The sequence below is a fragment of the Venustampulla echinocandica genome, assembly GCF_003357145.1.
Source record: "Venustampulla echinocandica strain BP 5553 chromosome Unknown scaffold_1, whole genome shotgun sequence".
Classification (NCBI taxonomy): domain Eukaryota; kingdom Fungi; phylum Ascomycota; class Leotiomycetes; order Helotiales; family Pleuroascaceae; genus Venustampulla; species Venustampulla echinocandica.
The window spans coordinates 671,264-691,130 of NW_022474206.1; the positions used below are offsets into that span (position 1 = coordinate 671,264).

At 47.7% G+C, this 19,867-nt stretch overlaps 7 protein-coding genes across 7 annotated transcripts; 4 read left to right on the forward strand and 3 right to left on the reverse strand.

Moving 5' to 3' along the window:
* Window positions 1-243: 243 nt before the first annotated feature.
* BP5553_02755 (uncharacterized protein) lies at window positions 244-3,310 on the forward strand (the record flags this gene model as incomplete). Its single annotated transcript, XM_032011378.1, has 6 exons — window positions 244-285; window positions 342-420; window positions 488-2,125; window positions 2,181-2,467; window positions 2,894-2,977; window positions 3,131-3,310. 6 exons carry the CDS (start codon window positions 244-246, stop codon window positions 3,308-3,310), a joined length of 2,310 nt encoding a protein of 769 aa, XP_031871071.1.
* Window positions 3,311-6,677: 3,367 nt separating this feature from the next.
* Window positions 6,678-9,308, reverse strand: BP5553_02756 (Uncharacterized protein; the record flags this gene model as incomplete). Its single annotated transcript, XM_032011379.1, has 7 exons — window positions 6,678-7,904; window positions 7,951-8,409; window positions 8,465-8,692; window positions 8,742-8,870; window positions 8,919-8,986; window positions 9,051-9,200; window positions 9,260-9,308. The coding sequence occupies 7 exons, from the start codon at window positions 9,306-9,308 to the stop codon at window positions 6,678-6,680; spliced, it is 2,310 nt and encodes a 769-aa protein (XP_031871072.1).
* A 634-nt stretch (window positions 9,309-9,942) lies between these two features.
* On the reverse strand, window positions 9,943-10,333 carry BP5553_02757 (Uncharacterized protein; the record flags this gene model as incomplete). The annotated part of the gene is made up of 3 exons (XM_032011380.1): window positions 9,943-10,026; window positions 10,095-10,209; window positions 10,302-10,333. 3 exons carry the CDS (start codon window positions 10,331-10,333, stop codon window positions 9,943-9,945), a joined length of 231 nt encoding a protein of 76 aa, XP_031871073.1.
* A 341-nt stretch (window positions 10,334-10,674) lies between these two features.
* BP5553_02758 (putative cytochrome b-c1 complex subunit 2, mitochondrial) lies at window positions 10,675-12,251 on the reverse strand (the record flags this gene model as incomplete). The annotated part of the gene is made up of 4 exons (XM_032011381.1): window positions 10,675-10,770; window positions 10,836-11,683; window positions 11,739-11,913; window positions 11,985-12,251. The coding sequence occupies 4 exons, from the start codon at window positions 12,249-12,251 to the stop codon at window positions 10,675-10,677; spliced, it is 1,386 nt and encodes a 461-aa protein (XP_031871074.1).
* A 351-nt stretch (window positions 12,252-12,602) lies between these two features.
* Window positions 12,603-14,889, forward strand: BP5553_02759 (uncharacterized protein; the record flags this gene model as incomplete). The annotated part of the gene is made up of 4 exons (XM_032011382.1): window positions 12,603-12,611; window positions 12,695-12,757; window positions 12,871-13,632; window positions 13,687-14,889. 4 exons carry the CDS (start codon window positions 12,603-12,605, stop codon window positions 14,887-14,889), a joined length of 2,037 nt encoding a protein of 678 aa, XP_031871075.1.
* Window positions 14,890-15,647: 758 nt separating this feature from the next.
* Window positions 15,648-16,954, forward strand: BP5553_02760 (Uncharacterized protein; the record flags this gene model as incomplete). The annotated part of the gene is made up of 8 exons (XM_032011383.1): window positions 15,648-15,729; window positions 15,789-15,826; window positions 15,880-15,921; window positions 15,985-16,098; window positions 16,151-16,284; window positions 16,340-16,517; window positions 16,564-16,765; window positions 16,872-16,954. 8 exons carry the CDS (start codon window positions 15,648-15,650, stop codon window positions 16,952-16,954), a joined length of 873 nt encoding a protein of 290 aa, XP_031871076.1.
* An 870-nt stretch (window positions 16,955-17,824) lies between these two features.
* BP5553_02761 (uncharacterized protein) lies at window positions 17,825-19,738 on the forward strand (the record flags this gene model as incomplete). The annotated part of the gene is made up of 1 exon (XM_032011384.1): window positions 17,825-19,738. One exon carries the CDS (start codon window positions 17,825-17,827, stop codon window positions 19,736-19,738), a length of 1,914 nt encoding a protein of 637 aa, XP_031871077.1.
* Window positions 19,739-19,867: the final 129 nt, after the last annotated feature.

Consider the following 19,867-nt stretch of genomic DNA (forward strand, 5'->3'; position numbering starts at 1 on the left):
ATAGCTTCATTAGCCTTTGACGGTCTGTCGCGTCCACACAGTCCCTTGTCAGATCGCGACGACAGAAGTGGCGTCTCGAACAGTGAAACAGGTTTGGGATATAGTACCCTAATATGCGCATTAAAGAACAAGATGCGATCAGATCTTGAAATCCGAGTCAAGAAATATCCTGCCCTCGGAACTCCACCTTCGATATTAGTTTAAATGCCTATCGCGGACCGGATACGCTGAAGCAACATAAAAATGCCTTACAGTCGGATTGAACAGGCGGCTCTGTTGAAATGGGTACTCTACCCCTTATTTCCCTTCGAATCTACAGTCATGCTAATGATGTTATACAGGTCAACACATTTCCCCTCGACTACGAGGTCGAATCACTCGCCAACCTGACCGATGGCTTTGTCCCATCTAAAATGCTAGGTAAGTAATCAAGGCCCCGTTACCCCATTCCTTTGATCCTCCTAATACTAATTTGCTATGTTTGCAGAGGACATCGATCCAAAATACGCCGTTCGCGATCTCGAAATAAATAGCACCGCATCAAGATGGCTAGGCAAGAAGAAGAACTTGGAGGCAGTTTCCAAGTCGCTGTTCCGTTACATCCGCAAACACTGCGACGATCTCGATCCTATTGCTCTGGAAAGCGATATCGATTTCAATGCTATGGCAGAGCACGATGATGTGGAACAAATGGCCAAGCTACTCACTGTTCTCTTACTGGCAGCTGTAAGGGGCTCAAATAACGAAAAATATGTTACCAAAATTACGAACGATCTAGATCCAGACACACAAAGCCAGGTTGCAAACATAATACAAAGTGTGACGGAGGGGAACACTAGAAGCCCGGCAGATAACAACGCTGGCCCCGACCAGGCAGTCGCAAAAGATCCAGAGCTTGCGCTAGAAGCCGAACATGCTACACTTTTGGCCGAGCACGAAGGGTTGAAGAAGAAGCACGCAGATTTTATAACCCGATTTGAGCGTTTGCAACAGAGCCACGATGAACTTTTGGAACATAGTAATGAGGTGGACCGTCAGTTGGATGATCTACAGAACTCACAAAGTGGTGACCAAACCGAGTACATACAAAGTTTAAAAGGCCAGTTACTGGAGGCTAATGAGCTAATCGCAAACCAAGAGCAGCAAGCAGAAACTGATCGAGTCACCAAAGAGAGGCAGGAGAGAGAACTCCAATCTTTGCGTCCGTCTGCTGAGCGACTTATCAATCTCGAGGACCATTTAAAAGAACTCAAGGCAGAAAATGTCACGTTGTCCAGGAAAGCCAACACCCTAGATCACTTCCAAAAGAAGCTTGAGGCCCAAAGTGGAGTCGAAAAGGACAACACTGATCTTCGCCGTCGAATTGATGTTCTAGAAGAGAACCAAAAGACCTTTGACAAGGTCCATGAGGAGAACTCAAAGATGCAAATGACACTGGCCGAATATCAACAGAGATTCCACTCTTATGAGCTCAACGTCGTCGAACGAGCTGGCCAAACGAAGATTCTTGAAGAGCATCTACGGCAACGTGACGCCCAAATCCAAAATCTTCTAGCAAGCAAAGCACACGACGAAAGATTCATTGAAGACTTGCAAGAGTCACTGAAAACCGGTGGGGTAGGTCCATTATCGCCACCATCACCTACAGCAACAGCAACAACTCTGCACCTAAGTCTTGGAGACGAGTTGGATCAAACCGACGACGTGAACTATCCTCTCCAACTCTCCAGGCTCAAGGCGGAAATTCAACTTTTGAAGAGCAATTCGGCTGGTACTACGAATGTGAACCTTCGGATTGATCTTGAAGAATCGGACAGAGTACGAAAGAGACTTGAATTGAATCTGCGAGATCTACAAGAAAAGCACGCAATTGGGCAACATCAATTGGGTGCTATGATTAGCAAAATCGATTCAGAAAAGTTAGTCCCCTTGGTTGATGAATTAATGAAAACTGGTCCGTTCCAGATATTCATGCCTGAGTTTTATAGGGACGAAGCCGTTGCCGCAACCCGAAGGCTCTACATGGAGGCCGTTCAAGAGCTGTTGCTCATCAAAACAAAACTTGCCGAGACGGAGGCAGAACTCTCTAGTCGTGAAAGAGATCTTCTTGCTGCCAAAGCTGATCGTAAGTATTTCCACGTTTCCGTTATATCTAAGTACTACTGCTAACATAAAATTAGTGAGCGCAATCGATCAAGGAGAAATAGATGGTTTGGAAGAACTCAAAACTGCGAATGAACTCATCACTTCCTCCCTTCAAAATGATTTGCTCCTCTGCCAGAGCAAAATGAGAAATCTGTCAACTGATTTCGAGCAGCAGAAATCGCACCTACTGGATGCACTCCTGGCTAAAGACAGACTCACACAAGAAATCGTTAAATTGCAGGAAGGAACATCTACTAGCCGGGGAGCAGATAAGACTCAACCAGACGAAGCAACCAATGCGGCGCTGCAAAAATCAAAAGAGGTAAGTCAAAAGTGGCGTGCAAGCACAGCGCCAGCTTCCTCAAGGGGAAGCGGCCATAGTTCACGCCCGGCTTCCTCGTCAGGCAACCGCCCCTCCAGTTGGAGTTTTTCCCAGTTTTTCTCAGGCCCAAAATCTTCTAGACATAAGACTCTGCCACCAGTCATCCCTAAACCCCCCTCCCGCACCCGCTCATTATTAGATTCAGAAAGACTCCCACCAGTGTTGGAGAGGCTTGAAGAAGCACAGCTCGCCGTGGAGCTTTCGGCGTTTGCAAACCTCGGCCGACCAAGCCCTACACCCGTTCCCCCAAGACTTGTCCCTCTACCTATGTCTCCAGCCCCTATCAAGCAACATGGCCGCTGGGGGCCTTCTCCTTGCTTAAAACATGAAGGAGACTTCTGTTGCTCAGACTAACAACCTCAATAGCAAATCGAGAAGCAAGAGGCGGCTATCCAAGATCTCCAGCGAAAACTCAAGACTGCCGAAGAAAGCAGCCCAGATGCTCAAAAGGTACCGCTCCTGAATTGTCACTCATTTTATATAACTTTTCATTGTGACCCAATCAAATACGTTTATGAAATTTTGTCCGTCATTTATATACTCCATGAAAAGGGCGCTTGCCGCTTTGTTTTGAATCTTTGAAAACTGATGAATAATGTGAAGGCTGCCAATGAGGCCACGATCAAGAACCTTACTCGCGAGAACGCCCTCATTGCCAGCGCCTGGTACGATATCACCGGTCGACTACAGAGCAACCATGTGGTGCTACAGCGCCGGCAAGATGCTCCAAAGAGTTGGTTGAATAAGCAGAGACAGATGGTCAATGCCATTCCGAGGCGATAGCGGAAGGGTCTTGTAGCGATACGCAAGGTGCCTTGTGGTTATACGAAATGATGTATGCATTGGGAGGAGCATTGGATTAACGGATGGTTGATCGAGGATTGTAGAAAGTGGCATTCTGGCATTGGAAGTGAGAGCATTTTGGTTATAGAGTTGGGTTATTAGATGTTTGTTGCGGGGTTTCTACCTGGTCCGGCCCTTGCGTATACCCCTTTATGTTAGATGGCACCCCATATATATCGTAATTCAGCACAGTTTTGCCTCTTGAAGCTGCGAAAGTTCGCATGCAATTACCTTCAAACCACCATATGATGAATTTAACCTGTCTCAGCAATGCAAGTCTTCTTGGGGCAAAGAAAAGTTATATTTCGTACGCTGTGTTATTCTCAACCATCGACTGTGGGCTCTCGGGCAAGGCAACAGGTCCCGTTTAGCCCCTTTTTCAAATGGACTCGCAACCGTCCAACAGCTCATGAACTCTCATCACCAAAACATCAAACGTTATTACTGGTACACCATCTATCACCAAAGGCAACCCTAATCTCTTACCAGTGCCCATATGAACCCCATGTCTCAACATTATCCAATCAACCCACTCACTCCCTTCAACGCCCTCGATCCCGATCTCCTACGACGGACGTTCCCTCCGCTTGCGAAGTGCAACAGAAAGCTGCTCCCACCCAAAGCGGACAGATATTTTGGAGAACTTTTGTCCAAAATAATTTCGTTACAGGGGATCTAATAGTAGCCGGGAGGTTGTGGTGTGTGAGTGGTAGGTTGGGGAGGACAAGAATTCCGGGATGCGGGGGGGGAGCGGAGGGTCCCCCGTCTCCGCGCCATAAAGGAAATATATTAGGTGTTAACTGGACAGATAGGAGTTTGTTTATCATTTCAACAGGTCAATTTGATAGGTTCTTCGGAATGAGGCCGTTAGCAAATGCCTTACGTTTCCGATGAGCTCTCGATCCGTTGTCGAGAGCTGATGGCCGACCAATTGAAAGACAGCGGACGCCAACAGTGAAATGAACAGAGTCATTGCATCTTGCCTATCATATACAGTACTTAGCAAGCAGTCCGCATGAAAATACGGTAGTGGTTGCTCGACTAGTAGCTTCCAGCTAAGGAACCAATGACTATGAAGTAAGGCGTTGATATCAAGCTTGTATTGCTCCACCCTACCCAACCTTTGGGAACAAATAGCGAAACATGATATGATATTCTCAATTTTGCAAATCCTGTGCCCTTTTTTGCTAAGATCGACGTCGTAAGGCGCTCTCCTGCCACCGAGTCACACATAACTCTAGGTATATTACGATTAATTTCAACGTGATGCCGGAAGCTTAGGCGAACAGATGGATTACCACACATCATAGAACGAAATTGGGGGCGAGGTTCAGCCTTCCCCACGGTCTTTACCACCAGTGTTTTCAAGTTTTCTTGCTACTAGCGCTTTCAACACAACCTTGATAGAAAAGGCAATATTTGGGACAATGTGGGACATAATGCCGAGCCTTGAGAAGGTGGAGTGGGGAAGGAGATATGGTATCCAAACCTTCAAGCGTATTGGCTAACGATCCACGGATAGACATGCCCGGTATAATTTGGCCCCATGTCGAGTTAGTAATGGGAAATAGGGTCCGGGAAGCGCCGAACAACATCGGCGAGGTCTCATCGTTGAACTCGTACACTCGAGGAATGGAGGGTTGCGTCAAGGTGTCCGAGGACTTACGATTTACAAGGACCGCTTCCATATCATCGATTCTGAGAAATATTCTCCATAGGCCTTAACTTCTTCCAAGCCATGTGGCTGGAACAGAGGCCAGACTCTTTGTCCGAACCAAAAGTCTCCGGAAGATCACATATATACGTGATATATACCTAAGGTAGGTATATATGGCGCCACTAGAATCAGCCCTCCAGACGAAAATACCGCAGTGGTTGGACATTACGCAAAAATATGACTATAAGATTCAAGAATTTTAAATGATTATACTTTAAAATACAACCTACCAGAGTCAACATCGCTCCAATCAAAGTATTTTAAAGCCGAAAGGCAGGAGGACTGCGCTACACGCAGCAACTTCCAAGATCACCACAGCACATCATCTTTTTATTATTGTTTTAGAGGTGCTCCGTTTCTACTTTCATATTCTCGCATCCATTTTCACCCATTAGTCAACACCGACATATCTCCTTTGCTGATCTGGAACATGGCTTTTGCCTCCTCCTCGGCTAGCCACCGCCGAGCCATGAGGAGTCATAGGGCCCCTTGTAGCATACTTGGAGTCCCTATATCCCGTCGACATTGTCAATGAACCTCAAGCTTCCAAGGAAGTTGTGGTTGAGGCGCAACCATTCCCAAGTGTATGCTATGTCAGGTAGGACCTCGAAGATCTCCTGCTACACCTTGCCACAACCCGCGTCATAAACCCACGCACCTCGCTCGGAATTTGTCACTAGCAGCTCTAGTCTGATAAGCCGAAAAGTACCTAATGATAATGGATCGCAAAGAAATGCCAGAGGCCCTTTCAACTACCTTATTGATCGGCTTACGGTGCAGTCCAGCTTCATATTCTCCGAGGACCTCGCGATAGGGCTTTTGAGGATCTTATGTCTAGATAAGACATTCCGTCACGGCATTGTTAAGGGTGGAAGACACTTGTTCAGCTTTGCTAACATAAGTAAAAGCATGATCTACGTCACTTAATCTATTTCATTCGTCGTCGGCGTAGATATCAATACATCTTCTCTCACAAGATTTTATGTTCGTCGTAGCGGCTAGTATCCACAATGTATAGGTGCAGTAGAAATCAAAGTGGCAAATGAAGTAATAGTAGGATCAAGAAAGGCTGACTTAGGATAGATACAAATAGAATCTCAAAACCAAATATTATGCCTATGAGCCCAGTTTCCTACATCGTAGCGGTAAGGACACGGATTTATATCTAATCAGAATTATTAGGACCGTTTTCATGAGGCCTCTACTTTGGAGCAAAGTATTCCTCATTCTAGGTGAAATACTGTTACTTCTTCTTAGCCTTTCCCTTTCCCCCAACTAAAATTTGATGTGTCTATATAAAATATATTGTAGGAAAAAGGACTGCAAGATTACATAAAGCCGAGGAAGATAATCAACTGTCTCACATTTCAATTCTTAGATTTGACTGCGACCGGGGCGAGTTGCAGAGCTATAAACTTGGCCAACTGCGTTCCAGGAAAAAGGATTTTTCAACAGTCACAGCCGCTCTATAATTAGAAGTGATGGCAAACGATATCATCTGCATTTCGGTACTGCTAATTTAATGTTTTGTAATTACCGGTAACAAACCTCGTTCTATTAATAATTCGCCAGGGTGGTATACGAATAGGATCAAAGAACTGGTATAACCTTTGGTACAACCCACCAATCATGATACCCCTTTCCAGTCGCAGGGATCTCAACCTTGATTTGGACCTTCCCATTTTTCGCCGTAGTCTCAACCGCCTTCTTGACCGTTGCAATCGTAATACCCGTGAAAATACACGCCTTCAAGGTATCCTTGATATTTTTAAGCCAGCTATCATACGAGCCTTGGCAAAAGGCATCCCTTGCACTCAATTTGCTCATGACCTCAAAAGCCTTCTTAGCTGCCATAGCTGATTCTGCTGCATATTTCAAGAGATCCAACGTTGTCTCCCCTGGCTGTGTTACCTGCCGCTTCAGCTCGTCAAATGGGACGAGTTCGGGAAGCCCAACAAGACGAAATGGCTTCATTCGGACTTCGTATCTCTGTTGATCATTACTATATGGCCGGGGAGGTGAGTGGATGAGCGAGAGCCGCCTAAGGACAGTAAATAGGCAGGACAAGGCATCTGCGAATCCATATGTGGCCGAAGCTTCCAGGCTGGAGTAATTGATAAAAGCAAGTGCATTGATGAATTCTGCGTGCCTTTCGCCCACGGCCGCGGGATTTCGCCTGGACTCGTTGAATCCTCGGACGTTGAATCCTCGTATCCGTTCAAGATGTCGACTGCGCGTTTTGGCCAGATATTGCAGATACCAGAACATGGAGGCCAATTCATCTTGTTGATAGATCTCGAGTTCAAAGCCCATCTGTAATAGCCATTCCATCTGACGGAGTTTGTAGAAGTACGCCCATGAAGACAATGGAAATGAATATATCGGCTCGCTCGAGATCTCGCGATCCCTGATCGGCTCCTCCTGGGTATACTGACGAAGTTCCATATCCAACTCCTCGGAATCTAATTGAAGTATCTCGAAATCTGCGACGGTACGAGCTAACGTACGGCGAATGCGGCATCTGTTCTGACAAATAGTACGTAGAATATCCAAGTACGAACCTGCCGCTCGAGATCGGAAAACCTCGGTATCATTGGCCATCTTGAATCGCGGATCACTTGGAAGTTCGACCTCGTCATTCGCCCGATCGAGAATCTTATTTGCGGGCAATACAGTGCTTGATAAGTCATCATCCAGGAGTTGTCGGATAGACATTGTTCCCAAGATTACCATATCTCCAAATAAATAGTGCTGCAATAGTGTTCGAATGTAAATCGATGGCTGCGGTTTACGTGCTTGAAATAGAAATACAAAAGTCTATGGCCTTGTTAGTCCTGACAGGGTCGAAGCATGACGAACATACCATGAGACTATGGCTGTCGTAATATTTCAAAACTTCAGCGGCTATTGAACCATCCCGGCAGAGCCTTTCCAAGTGGTCATAAGCAGTATCTAGGCTTATATGCACAATAGGGCGTGGCGGGACAGTGCTTGCCAATTTTCGCTGCAGCTTAACACTGAAAGATGCTGGAACGGGCTTTCCTAGCTTGGTAGATGACTTGAGGGTTGGTAACAAAGCTTGCAGACTTTCCCACTGTGTCTTGATAGTTTCTGAGGATGTTCTTGATTCTGCTATTTCAGCTGTGGTGAGGAAAGCTTCTCGAAATCGGAGCCGGCATTCTAGGGCAGCTTTCACTTCTGGCAAAATGTCATTGGAATTTGATATTTGCTCTAAAGATTCTTGAATGAGCGTTAGGATGTCATTGTTTTCGAAATTTTCCAGCAAGTTCCGGTGGAAGGTATGCGTGACAAAGTCTTCCTCCTAGATAAACACATGAGCGTCATTTATGGGAGACAAGGAAAGCTGTAACGTATACCTCATAATAGTGCTCCGCTTTAACCCTGTTGTTTACATAACAGCAGGTTTTGATGAGACCGAGACAATAGGCTTTGAGAACCTGAAGGGTCAAGGGTTCATCTTCGCAGCTTTCACTCCTATCAAAATATAAATGTGAGAGGCTGGTAGGACAAGGGTCTAAGAGTCTATCGACGTATAGACTGGTGAAAAGTGTTTGGGCGAGTGGATGGCCCATATGCCATGCCATCTATAAAATGAGCTAAGTACCATCTCTAAATTAGGAGGACACACCATACCTCATGGCAAAGAAGCTGGTCAATAATCCCTATAATTTCTTCTGGAAGTAGAGGCTGACTAAAATCGTATTCGTCCTCCATGGTTTCACCAGGTTCCAGGTAACCGCTATCCATTTTTGGGTCCATAATCTACCAGTTTTAGCGCTTATGTCTCTGGATAACTCTTAATCTACTTACCTCTAAAGCGCCAACCGAGTCGAAGAGCGCGAAGAATGGGTCTTTGACAAGCTCCCCATCGTCAAGCTCTAAAGATTATTAGCACGTGCTAATCAAAAGAAAAAGTTTCATTCCATTCAAACAAAGACTTACGTTGGGCAGCATTTATGAACTGCTCAGTAATATCTATGGCAATCACCCCGGCACTCTTTAATTTAGGTACTGGAGGTGGCTTGGAATGCCATCCAGCAAATGCCATTGGGGATGGAATTTGGTCATCCTCGATCTCAAGGTCTGCCATCTCTAAACCAAACCCATTAGCTCCATATCACATATTGATAGTTCTAATAATTTCTTCTTACGTTGTCTAATATCATCGGATGCTAATCCGTTGCTGTCGTTGTGCATCATCGTGGCCGCGTGAACTTTTGTTGTTGTGGAGGCGAGGCCGGAAGTTCTCGCTTGAAAAATAGCTGAATCTGAGCTGATACCGACGCTTATACTATGTACGGAAGTTTATTACTGCTCATGACCCCTAACAGCTAGGTAACTAACAATTGAGGCTGAATAATACATTACGGTAGGAATCTAGTAGGGGATAGGCTTCCAGAATATGTTGTGCTACTATGTCCTAATCAGTCCTTGGGGTTTGCAGACAGTGTACCATAGCGAAACCGGACTATGCGATGCACAGATATTCCGGAGTCTCTAGACCTGTGGGTATCATTATTTGCTAGGTGGATGGCCTAGTTGGACAGGCTAGACAAGTTGGATGCCATTGATTGAGGGTTGGCAGTCAGATACATCAAGAGAGCAGGCGATCCGGAAGCGCTTTCCTCAAAGTCACCCAAGGGATGCGCATAGGTCATTACAACATTGCCTCATATTCATGAACAGTAGAGCCCTGGTGGTAGGATGTCTTCAATTGCTGAGTTGAGCTCCTCAACCACAGATGATACAATATACAAGTCGCACCCTCCCGCTCACGCAGCCTGCGGTCTCGTCCCGATCATTTCTCCCCTCAATTCCCCATGTATCCTAGAGTTTATGATGTTTTTGGGGTGCCAGCCTCTGCCATTGCCACAGCATTTGCGTCCGCGACATTGGTGAGGTCGCCTTGTTTGCCGGACTGTGCCAGAATAACCGTCAGTCAAACCCTTCCGCCTATGATCCAGTATCTATTGAAGGGGCACTCACGGTCCACTTTGCAAATCTCAGCTCCGTCTGTCCTCTCCTCTCGGCTGCCAATCGAATGTCATCTTTCAAGCTTCGCCGAACCACGCGGGCGGCGACTTCGAGGTATTTGTTGTAGCTATTCGCGGCTTGTCAGTCGGGGTATGGCCTTGCCAGCAAATTGTTCCTCAATTGCAGCCACTCGGGAGGCTGTAAAAGGCATAAACTTACGTGAGACCTGCTGCTTTCCACGCGGGAGCCATTGTGTTTGGATTGTGAGGTGGGATACAGTGATTGTGCTGGTAGTGATGTGACTGAGTCGACTTGGTGAGCTTCGTTTGAAATTGACATCCGCGAAAGGCCAGAAGCCGAGGGTAGTCACGTGATATCACATAAAATTGCCGCACCCGGAGTCGCCTCTAAAATTCTGGTCCAAACGGTTACTTTTACGACTTCACAACCCACCTACTTTAGGTAGTCAAGTAGGCAATTTAAATCGGCTGGTCAAATGACTGGGGTACAAAAAAAAGTTCTTCCATATCTACAATACACTCTAGGAGCTGTTGATACACCCCACCCCGTCTCGCCAGGAATCTCCAAACATCTATACGTTGAGTCCAATCTCAGCAGCATAAGGAAGCACATGCAAGTCTCCAACAGCTGAAACAGCCGATTTTCCATCCAAGAGAGCTTTGGCCGCCTGTATAAACGTATTAGCTTGGACAGAAACAGAAAGAAAGAACTGAGATTTAGGAATAGCCATACCGATTTCAGCTTGTCAGCAGTCACACTGTCGAAACTCTTGCCAACTTCCTCAATTTGGAAAGGCTTGCCGCTGTGGAGGATACCGGCGCCAGTTAATACCAGGCCAGTATCAAGGCTCTCGGCCGCTTCTAATGCGTTATACTTTGTAAGAGCAACAGCCTTGGTAACGTCTTCCTTGCTAATGGAGCCGGAGGCAATGGCCTTGAGGGTTTTAATAGCCTCGGCCGATGCATCACGAATACCGACTGCATCGCCAGTAAATTGAATGGTTAATAGGCCAGCATCGGAGTACGCAAAATGCGATGTCGCAATGTTTGTTCCTGGGAAGGATAGTGCAGCCTTGGACAGCAGCGAGAATCCAGGAGACCACTTAATGGTTGATTGACCGCCGAGGAGGGTCGCAAGAACCGAGATTTCGGGCTTATAGGATGCGCCGGAAGTGAACGAGCTTGATCCAGGGAACGCAACAACATATGAGTTGCCAGCTCCGTGAGCTAGTCGTTCCTCACCACCGTAGTATGTCGTTGCCTTGGTCGACAACGGTGTTTGGGGTGAAGCACGGACACTAGTGAAGAATTGGCCAACCCATTTAGACAATTCAGCCTGGCTGGCACCATTGGCAACAACGGCGATGTTGGACTTGGCATATGCATCAGAAGCGTACGCGGCGATTGTTTCTTCGTTCACGTATCTCCCAACATCTGCTGAAGTTGGGTAGAGGGCAGACCCAAGACCTCTGTGGAATGCAACATGATGTGCTGAGTCCAGAGCAACTCGCGAGACGTCGGCATGCTTATCGTGTAGACGCAGCGCCATGGTCTCCATGATCTCCTCCTTGTATTCATGAGCTGTAGATTTCTCGTCAGATACCAATTGGATCGAAATTGCCAACTGCTAGCTTACTAGTATATTTTGTCTGCGAGACGACTTCCCCAAGTAGTTCCGCAAAATATGGAAGGTCTTGCTGGAGGAATTTGGCCTCGATGACCAGGGACTCTCTCGTATGGTATGCCTTCAATTGGCCACCGAGAAGCTCAGACTCCCTTGTAATTCGAAGGGAAGATCGTTTTTCGGTGTTCTAGAGATGTGCAAAGCGATCAGCTCAAGTAGCTAAAATCGAACGACCTTCCCCATGTGAGAGCTACAAACCTTGAATGCAAACCGCTCCAGACCGAAAGCCAGGCCCGGGAGTGGTTCGTATCTAGTTCCAGCCTTCACCACAACGGCAAGCTTCGTAGTTGGACCTGCGACATCTCTGGTGGCGACCTTGACGCCGGCCACATCTTCATTCTCGTAGCGGGTGGAGGTTGATGGAGAGGCCGCGGCAGCCAGGCCCCGTCGGCCCGTAGGCTTCGCACAGCATTGCCTGCGGAGGGCAAGCTGTGCGTTTCGTCCAATCGCCGACCGTGAGATCATTGTTCGGAGGGGATTGGCGAGTGAGGAGTCGCAATGGTTAGAGAATGGTGAAGTTGGATGAAGCTCTAACTGTGGTCTTGGAGGAAGATTTCGGGATGTCGCTGGTGCTGTGCAGGGGGGCTCAAAATACGGCTCCGAAGTTCCAGCAGCCTCGCTAACAAGCGACAAATTCTGTCCCCCGCCTGCTGGTGTGCCATACTGCGCCAGTCATTCACCTGGATCGTTCCCCACCACGAAATATTTCTGCTGCGGAACTCCAAGACAAGACTTCAACTTCACAAACACCAATGACGCCCCGGTAGCATCTGTGGAAGCTCTAGAGGTCTTGCAATAGTCTCTAGCAGCAGGGAAATGTCTCCGGTAGGTTTCTCTCGTCACATTGCGCCCTGAGACAAAATATAATCCCTCCGCCGATGAGCTTCAGCCACTAACTTGGCTCATAGTCGCAGAACGCAGTTGAGCTTTGCGCTCTTCTAGTCAACGAGACCTATGGAGAACTTGCCTCTGTATGTTTCCCGCCGTTATCTGTCCCTGAACATCTTATCCTCTCCGGAAGCTCCCCAAGTTTTTGCCCAGGCCCTGTAAGGTGAACTGTTGGTCAATTCTGACATGGAACCAGCGAATTTTCACCATCCTCCTACGACGGGGAAGATTACCAGTGTCTGCATTATCGCAGCATACACGTCTTACACCTCGGCAGCTACGACATGGCCTTGCAGTCCTCGTCCAGCAGAACCTTGTCTACCACAATTCCGACAAAGATACTGGCCTGACCCATTATGAGGCAAATCACGATGCCGCATACGCATTGGTCCGGTCTGGCAAGATCATGGAATTTGTGCAAGACAAATATGGACCCTTAGCGCGAGATGTGGTGCACAACCTACTGCTGTTGGGCCATACCCAAATATCGGACCTCGAAGAAGCATATGAGTCAAAGGGGAAGGACAAGGTTAACGGAAGTGGTTCTGACCGTCCTGCTGTGAATGGTATGAATGGACATGCGAAATCCAATGCTGTCTCTGCCGGCCAGTTGCATACTGTACTGTTCCGGCTGTTTGAGGCTGGGCTGATTGAGCGTGTCATTGCGGATATGTTCAGAAGCCCTTCAGATACATACAACCAGCTGGAGAAAGATATCATGCGCGATTCATACGGAGGCAGCGCAAAAGGCCCCAAGCAAAAGGATGAGCTCAAGTCCAGGATCCGCGATAAGCTTCAGGACATGAGAGCCAATGGTCGGGATTGGAAACCTAACGGCAAGAAGAGGCCGCTCAATGGTGAGCATATGAACGGTGCGACCAAGAGGAGAAGACTATCCCATGGAAGCGGTGCTGTCAACGGTGATCCTGTTCATGAAGATGATGGCTTTAGACTTGACGTGGGTTTCTCAAGGCTCTGGAGTTAAATGATGTGGGTGCTGACTTGCAATAAGCCGAACTTGGTTCTACGAATCAACTACGAGAAATGTACGGTCATACTCCGTAACCAACAGCTTGTTGAAATGGCGAGAATCAGAATCGGAAAGACCACCTCCCAAGTTTATGAAGAGCTTCTCAGCATGTTAGAAGCCAAGATCCCACGTTGTCGACCGGACCCGATGATTGATAACCCTCAAGCTGAGGATGAGGTGGATGGACCTTCTGTCTCGACCATAGAAGTTGCAGCTGCTCTTAGTAGATCTATCAGAGTTGGAGAAGGTATCGGGAGAGCTTCCGACGACAATACTGAGCCTGCCACATCTGGACAGTCACAATCAAGCAAGAAGCGCAGAGCTAGCGAAATGGAGGCTGATACCAAAGGAAACTTGGGCAAAGATGAAGATGCATCGGACAAGCGAAGTGGTGTGACCGAAAATGGGAAGGTACCGGGGGCTGACCATGACTCGGACGGCCACAGCGACGATCCATTCGCAGATTCTCCTCCGTCAAAGGCGAAACGACCTAAAGTAACATTTCAAGACAAGCCTCCAAAATCCATTTCCGCCGATGACAAGGACAACCGTATGATGCAAGTCAAGAACCACCTTATGTTATTAGCAGGGGACGACTGCCATTTCATTAAAAAGTGCGGTATCCGGGGACTGGGCGAGTGGTGCGTTGATTTTGAGTCACTCGTCAAGAAAATGCAAGAGATCGAACTAGACCAGCTACTCTTGGAGAATTTCGGTGAACTAGGTCATCGGCTGGCTCGAATGATGAGGAAATTGGGGAAGCTGGATGAAAAGCAACTGCCCAATTTGGCTCTTGTTAAGCAAAGGGATATGCGTACAAAGCTGGCTGAGATGCAAATGGCGGGCGTCGTCGATATCCAAGAAGTACCGAAGGATAGCAGTCGCGGCAACAACGCCCGGACACTTTTCCTTTGGTACTTCGATCCCGATCAGGTTTCCATGGCTCTCCTGGACCGGATCTACAAGTCAATGTCCAGAATGCTTCAGCGGTTAGAGATCGAGAGACGAAAAGCACATACGATCCTCGAACTAACCGAACGCTCAGATCTGAGAGATCAATCTCCAGAGGACTACTTGACTGGCGCGCAGTTGAACGAACTTCAAGCTATTCAACGCAAGGAGGAACAGTTGCTTGGCCAAATCGGAAGACTTGATCAATTGGTTGGTGTTTTCCGGGATTACTAGCGCAGCATACAACGCAGTGCAGGCGGACTTCTGAGATGATATTATGGCTGTGAGCGAATTGCATGGGCTAGCGTGGGATTTGCTGCATATTGGACAATGGCGTTAAAACAAACGGAGATGGACGGACACTTCTGCCAGGTGGATGGCTTTGTGATACCATAGATATGCTTGTTTGCCCATGGGGTAATTAGACAAGCTTGAATCTAACTTCTCAGCTTGTAATAGGTACCCAAAAAATGTTTGTATAGGTACACTTGAAAGTATCACTGTATTCTACGTTTTGTGTCATAAGTTAATCCTGCTCAAAGGTGGGTAGGTTTTAGTACCGGTACTTCAACTGCCAGCAGTACTAACACTACGAAGTATCCCCACCTTTAAGTCATATCACATAAAATCTCCTTGATAATATATATAAAATAAGCCGATTTTTTTTTTAGTAGAGTCATAGAGGTCAGGGCGGGACGTATTACTGACATTGTTTTCTGCAATGTCAGAAGCTTACGCTGGGGCCCCTGCAGCGGTTCTTGGAGACTTGGGGATTGGCCGAGCTCGGACCACAACACTTTGCGAGTCCGAACCTGTTTGCGCATCGAGACATTTTTTTTGGACAGGGACCGCGACATCTCCTTATACATCACCACTCTTTTGATACTTAGGAAGCGCAGCCCTTCAAGTCCTGGGATCTTAATCGACTTAATTCATCTCCCCTCCTCCATTTCCCTTTAAAACTGCTCTCAATTCCCACATCTCCCACCGCCATGTCTCCCCCAATCGTAGCTGCCGAGGGTTCGGCCACGAAGATCAAGCAAGAGTCTACTTTGGCTAGACTATTGGGATCAGGTACGCGTTACACATATACGATCGCGATTTACCTGGGGCATATGTCTGACTTTGTACAGGTTCTGCCGGCATTTCTGAACTGGCCGTCTTCCATCCAGTATGCTTCGAACCCTGTCCCCGAACGATACAAGCCATACTTACCCATTGAAGGTCGATACGATTGCAAAGCGCTTGATGAGCAACCACGGAAAGGTAGGCCATTAATTCATGAAGTGCTAATGTACTATAATGATTCGATCGCTCATTATTTTATAGATTACCTCCGTCTCGCAGTTGAATACCGTTATCTTCAAGGAGAAGGCTACCGCGCCCGCTGGCAAGAAGTTCTTCTCTTTATTCCCAGGACTTGGATATGCTGCAGGATATAAGGTCAAATTCAGGTGTACATCCATTGGTTAGAAGGGTACTGATTCCGGCTTAGGTTCTCCAACGAATCTACAAGTATGGCGGGCAACCGTTCATGCGAGACTATCTCCAAAGACACCACGGCAGCACTTTCGACAATACATTCGGTGCCAAAACTGGAAAGGCAATGATGCATTCATGCGCAGGAAGGTACGCGAAACCCTTCGGACATAAACTGTTCAGTAGTTATTGACAGAAACCCTAGTTTGATCGGTATTGGCGAGATTGTCCTCCTTCCCCTGGATGTCCTTAAGATCAAACGCCAAACAAATCCCGAAGCTTTCCGCGGACGAGGCGTTGTCAGGATTGTGCGGGATGAGGGTTTTGGGCTGTATCGTGGTTGGGGTTGGACTGCTGCGAGAAACGCCCCCGGATCATTCGCGGTTGGTACATCCATAACATTTGCAGTGCGTCACTAACTTTACGTAGCTCTTCGGTGGATCAGCATTTACCAAGGGATACCTCTACGGGCTAACGGATTACAACAAGGCGACATGGCTTCAGAATTTCGTTGCCTCGATCGCAGGTGCCTCGGCGTCCCTCGTCGTCTCAGCCCCTCTAGATGTTATCAAGACCCGAATCCAAAATAGGAACTTTGACAACCCCAAGAGCGGGTTCCAAATTGTGGGCAGTATGATGAAGAAGGAGGGAATTACTAGCTTCTTCAAGGGATTGGTCCCCAAGGCATGCTCCCCGACTTCCCTCTACCTCCTAACACTTAAACTAACACCTTATAGCTGCTGATGACTGGCCCGAAATTGGTCTTCTCTTTTTGGCTCGCCCAGACCTTGATCCCGGCCTTCGATATTGCGCTGTCTAAGTAGTGTTGTTCCAAGTGCTGGAGAATCATGTATATGGTAGTGGAAAAGGCGCTTCTGGAAATTGGCGTTGCATAGAATAGATAGATATTAAGTACTTCTTGTACATAGCTTGTTACGATACAAAACGAACCTCCTCAACTCAGAAAAATCTCTCATTTACCCTTTCATGGTTCTCCCTCAGCGGAAAGGGGCCATATCACGTGATCTAAATGCTTGAGCTTCGCACCGCAATTCGAGCTTGGACTTGTAGAAAAGGAAAACACAACCACATCTGAAATTCCTCAACGTAACAGCAACAGTACGATTAAGAGACAACTCGATTGTTTCCGTTAAAAACCAAGCTTCAAAATGCCTGCCCCAGCTCATCTAATCTCTAAGGTTGCGGATCCAATATTCGCTTTATTCATAGGCCTATCCGCAGCCGCAACACGCATCAATCGAGAAGAGAAGGAGCTGGGCCGCAGTACCAGTGAAACAATAGATGCAGGACTTCGGTATGGCAATTCCCAAGGGCTATCTGATATTATTGTGTTCGAAGCTAAATTTTCTGTTGTGTAGGAGAATAGGGTTCCGAACGGCCGATGGAGCGAAAAAGGCTGAAGCTACTCAATAGTGGAAGGAACTTCCACAGAGAGCTACAAGACAAGCACAGTGGTGGAAGGAGCTTCTCTTGAGATGCCTTGGAGCAAGCCAATTGGGGAAAGGACGGCCTCTTTCGAACAAGATGCCACCTCTATGCTCGACAGCTTTTGAAGCTTCACTCTACCCCATCACATCGAATTTCATTCTCCGGCTATACGTTACCACAACCGCGCATAGAATATTACTGCACGCAAAGATATTCATTAGTTACGATGCCTCTTCGGCGTATGTCGACCATGGAGTGTTTGAGATCCTTCGACAGTTCCCAGCTACCATCTGCGCCACCCCTCGACGTCGTTGCGAACAAATCTTCGGCCACCACGAAGCAGTCCCAGCCTTCTTGGATCGCCAACCTACGCCACAAAGCTTCGATTGGATTGAGGGGATATGATTACCACTTGTGCCGCGCTGAGAATGCTGTACCCAGCGAGAAAACCTCGGATGATACGATCTCAATTACATACAATTCGAACTCGATATTTGCTCCTGCGAACCATCATCCCGAGCTGTTAACGTCAATTTCCCCTAAGCAGATTGGCATCGATGCCCGGGTTCTCCGCAATGCAGACTTCCGAAAGAGCTCGTCTTTGTCCAATGCTACTTCCGTCGACAATCCATTCTCGGACGAACCCTCCGTGACTCCACCGGAAATGCTTAAACTCGAGACCGACACCCAGCAAGCTCACGATCCCCTTGCAGATTGCCATCCGACCCCGGATAGTTTTAAGGTTGTCGATGACCCCATTCCTGATCCGTTGACAGCCGCCCAACAATATCGTACTCAACAAGGCTCGTTCTGGGAGAGTGTCAAACGTGTCCTAGCGACATCTTTCCTCCACCCTGCAAATCTAACAGAAACCGAGTTTGTCTCGTTGGTTTGCACCCATGGAGAACAAAAACCAGCATGGTTTGAGAAGAATAGGCTCCGCGTAGCACATCGTGCTGTAAACCAGTGGGTTACGGCACACAAAACCTTAATCAATGCTGGGATACCTCCGAGGGAGCTGAGGGGGCGCCTTCTGGATGCTTTTGAGTGGATGGACAAAACAGAGCAAAATATGTTCATCCATAGCTACAAACTCCTGCAGAGGCACATTCTGATGGATGCCGCAAGCCTCAATCTCACATACGCAGAGCAGGAGAAATTCCTGTCTCTAGCTCTTCCCGGGAAGTATGACTTTGTCAAAGCTTATAGGGTCAATCAGATGAACGAACTTTGGAATACCACGAAGTCCACACGTCGCAGGCCAGTTAAACCGAAGTTCAAGGGTGTGAGAAGAGCCAAAGCGAAGCCGCTGAGGGTTCGCAAGCCAAGACCTGATGAACTGCGAAACCGCACCTCTCCCAGCCAAAGTTGCGATGAGGCGAATAATGATCAACCTCACAATACCAGCTCTGAACACGGATCCCGAGAGGTGTCTGTTTCGGCTCCAGGCACCGGAGAAGCACTCACATCGTTGAGCACAATCGCTGTTGATAATGATGTCTCTCTTCAAGGTTCCAAGGTAGATAGCGGCATTGAGAATGTTCCGCCTCGACGTCACACGATAAGTCGGCAGGCTCTAGGCGACGTATCCGAAGTCCCTTATAAAGCTCCGACCCCTAGGGAGAAGTCGGGCAAAGCTCGTAAAGATGGGAGAATTGTCGATGACAAGATCACAGCCAATCCCTTCGAGATCGGAGAATACAATCCAGCTGGGCCCCGAATGTGTCGTACGGATTCGGCTGTATGTTTAGAAAGGAGTCATCCCCGGAGAAACTCAGTCTCAGCCACGACGTTCTATTGCCAAGGAGCTGATGGGAACTATGATGCCCGAACTCTCAAGAAGTCCCTGACCACCATCACTTCTAAAGCCTCAGCAACCACCAGCAAGAGCATACTGAAGAATTCTCCATCTGCTGATCCGGACATATCCGAGGAAGATGCCAAGGGCTTTCGTATCGAGTTCGTAGAACGCCGGTCTGTTTCTTCTAAGGCATCCGAGTCAACACCTCCTGCCCCTTCATGCGAGCCTGCATCTGTTGAGAGCGAGTCTCGCAACGACTCGGGTGGCACGAAATGCTTGAGAAAGAAGATCAGCACCTTCTTTGGAACTCTCGCGCGACGGGAAAAGGTTGTGGCGAAAGATACTGACGCTTAATGGAAGCAGCTAGTTGGGTGGGTTGATGGCAGTTTAGTTATCGGACGTTTTAAGCAGGGGGTAGGAAATACTTGGGTCCTGAAGAGATATTGTTACGTCGGGGTTACAGTCGTCTGTACTATTGCGATT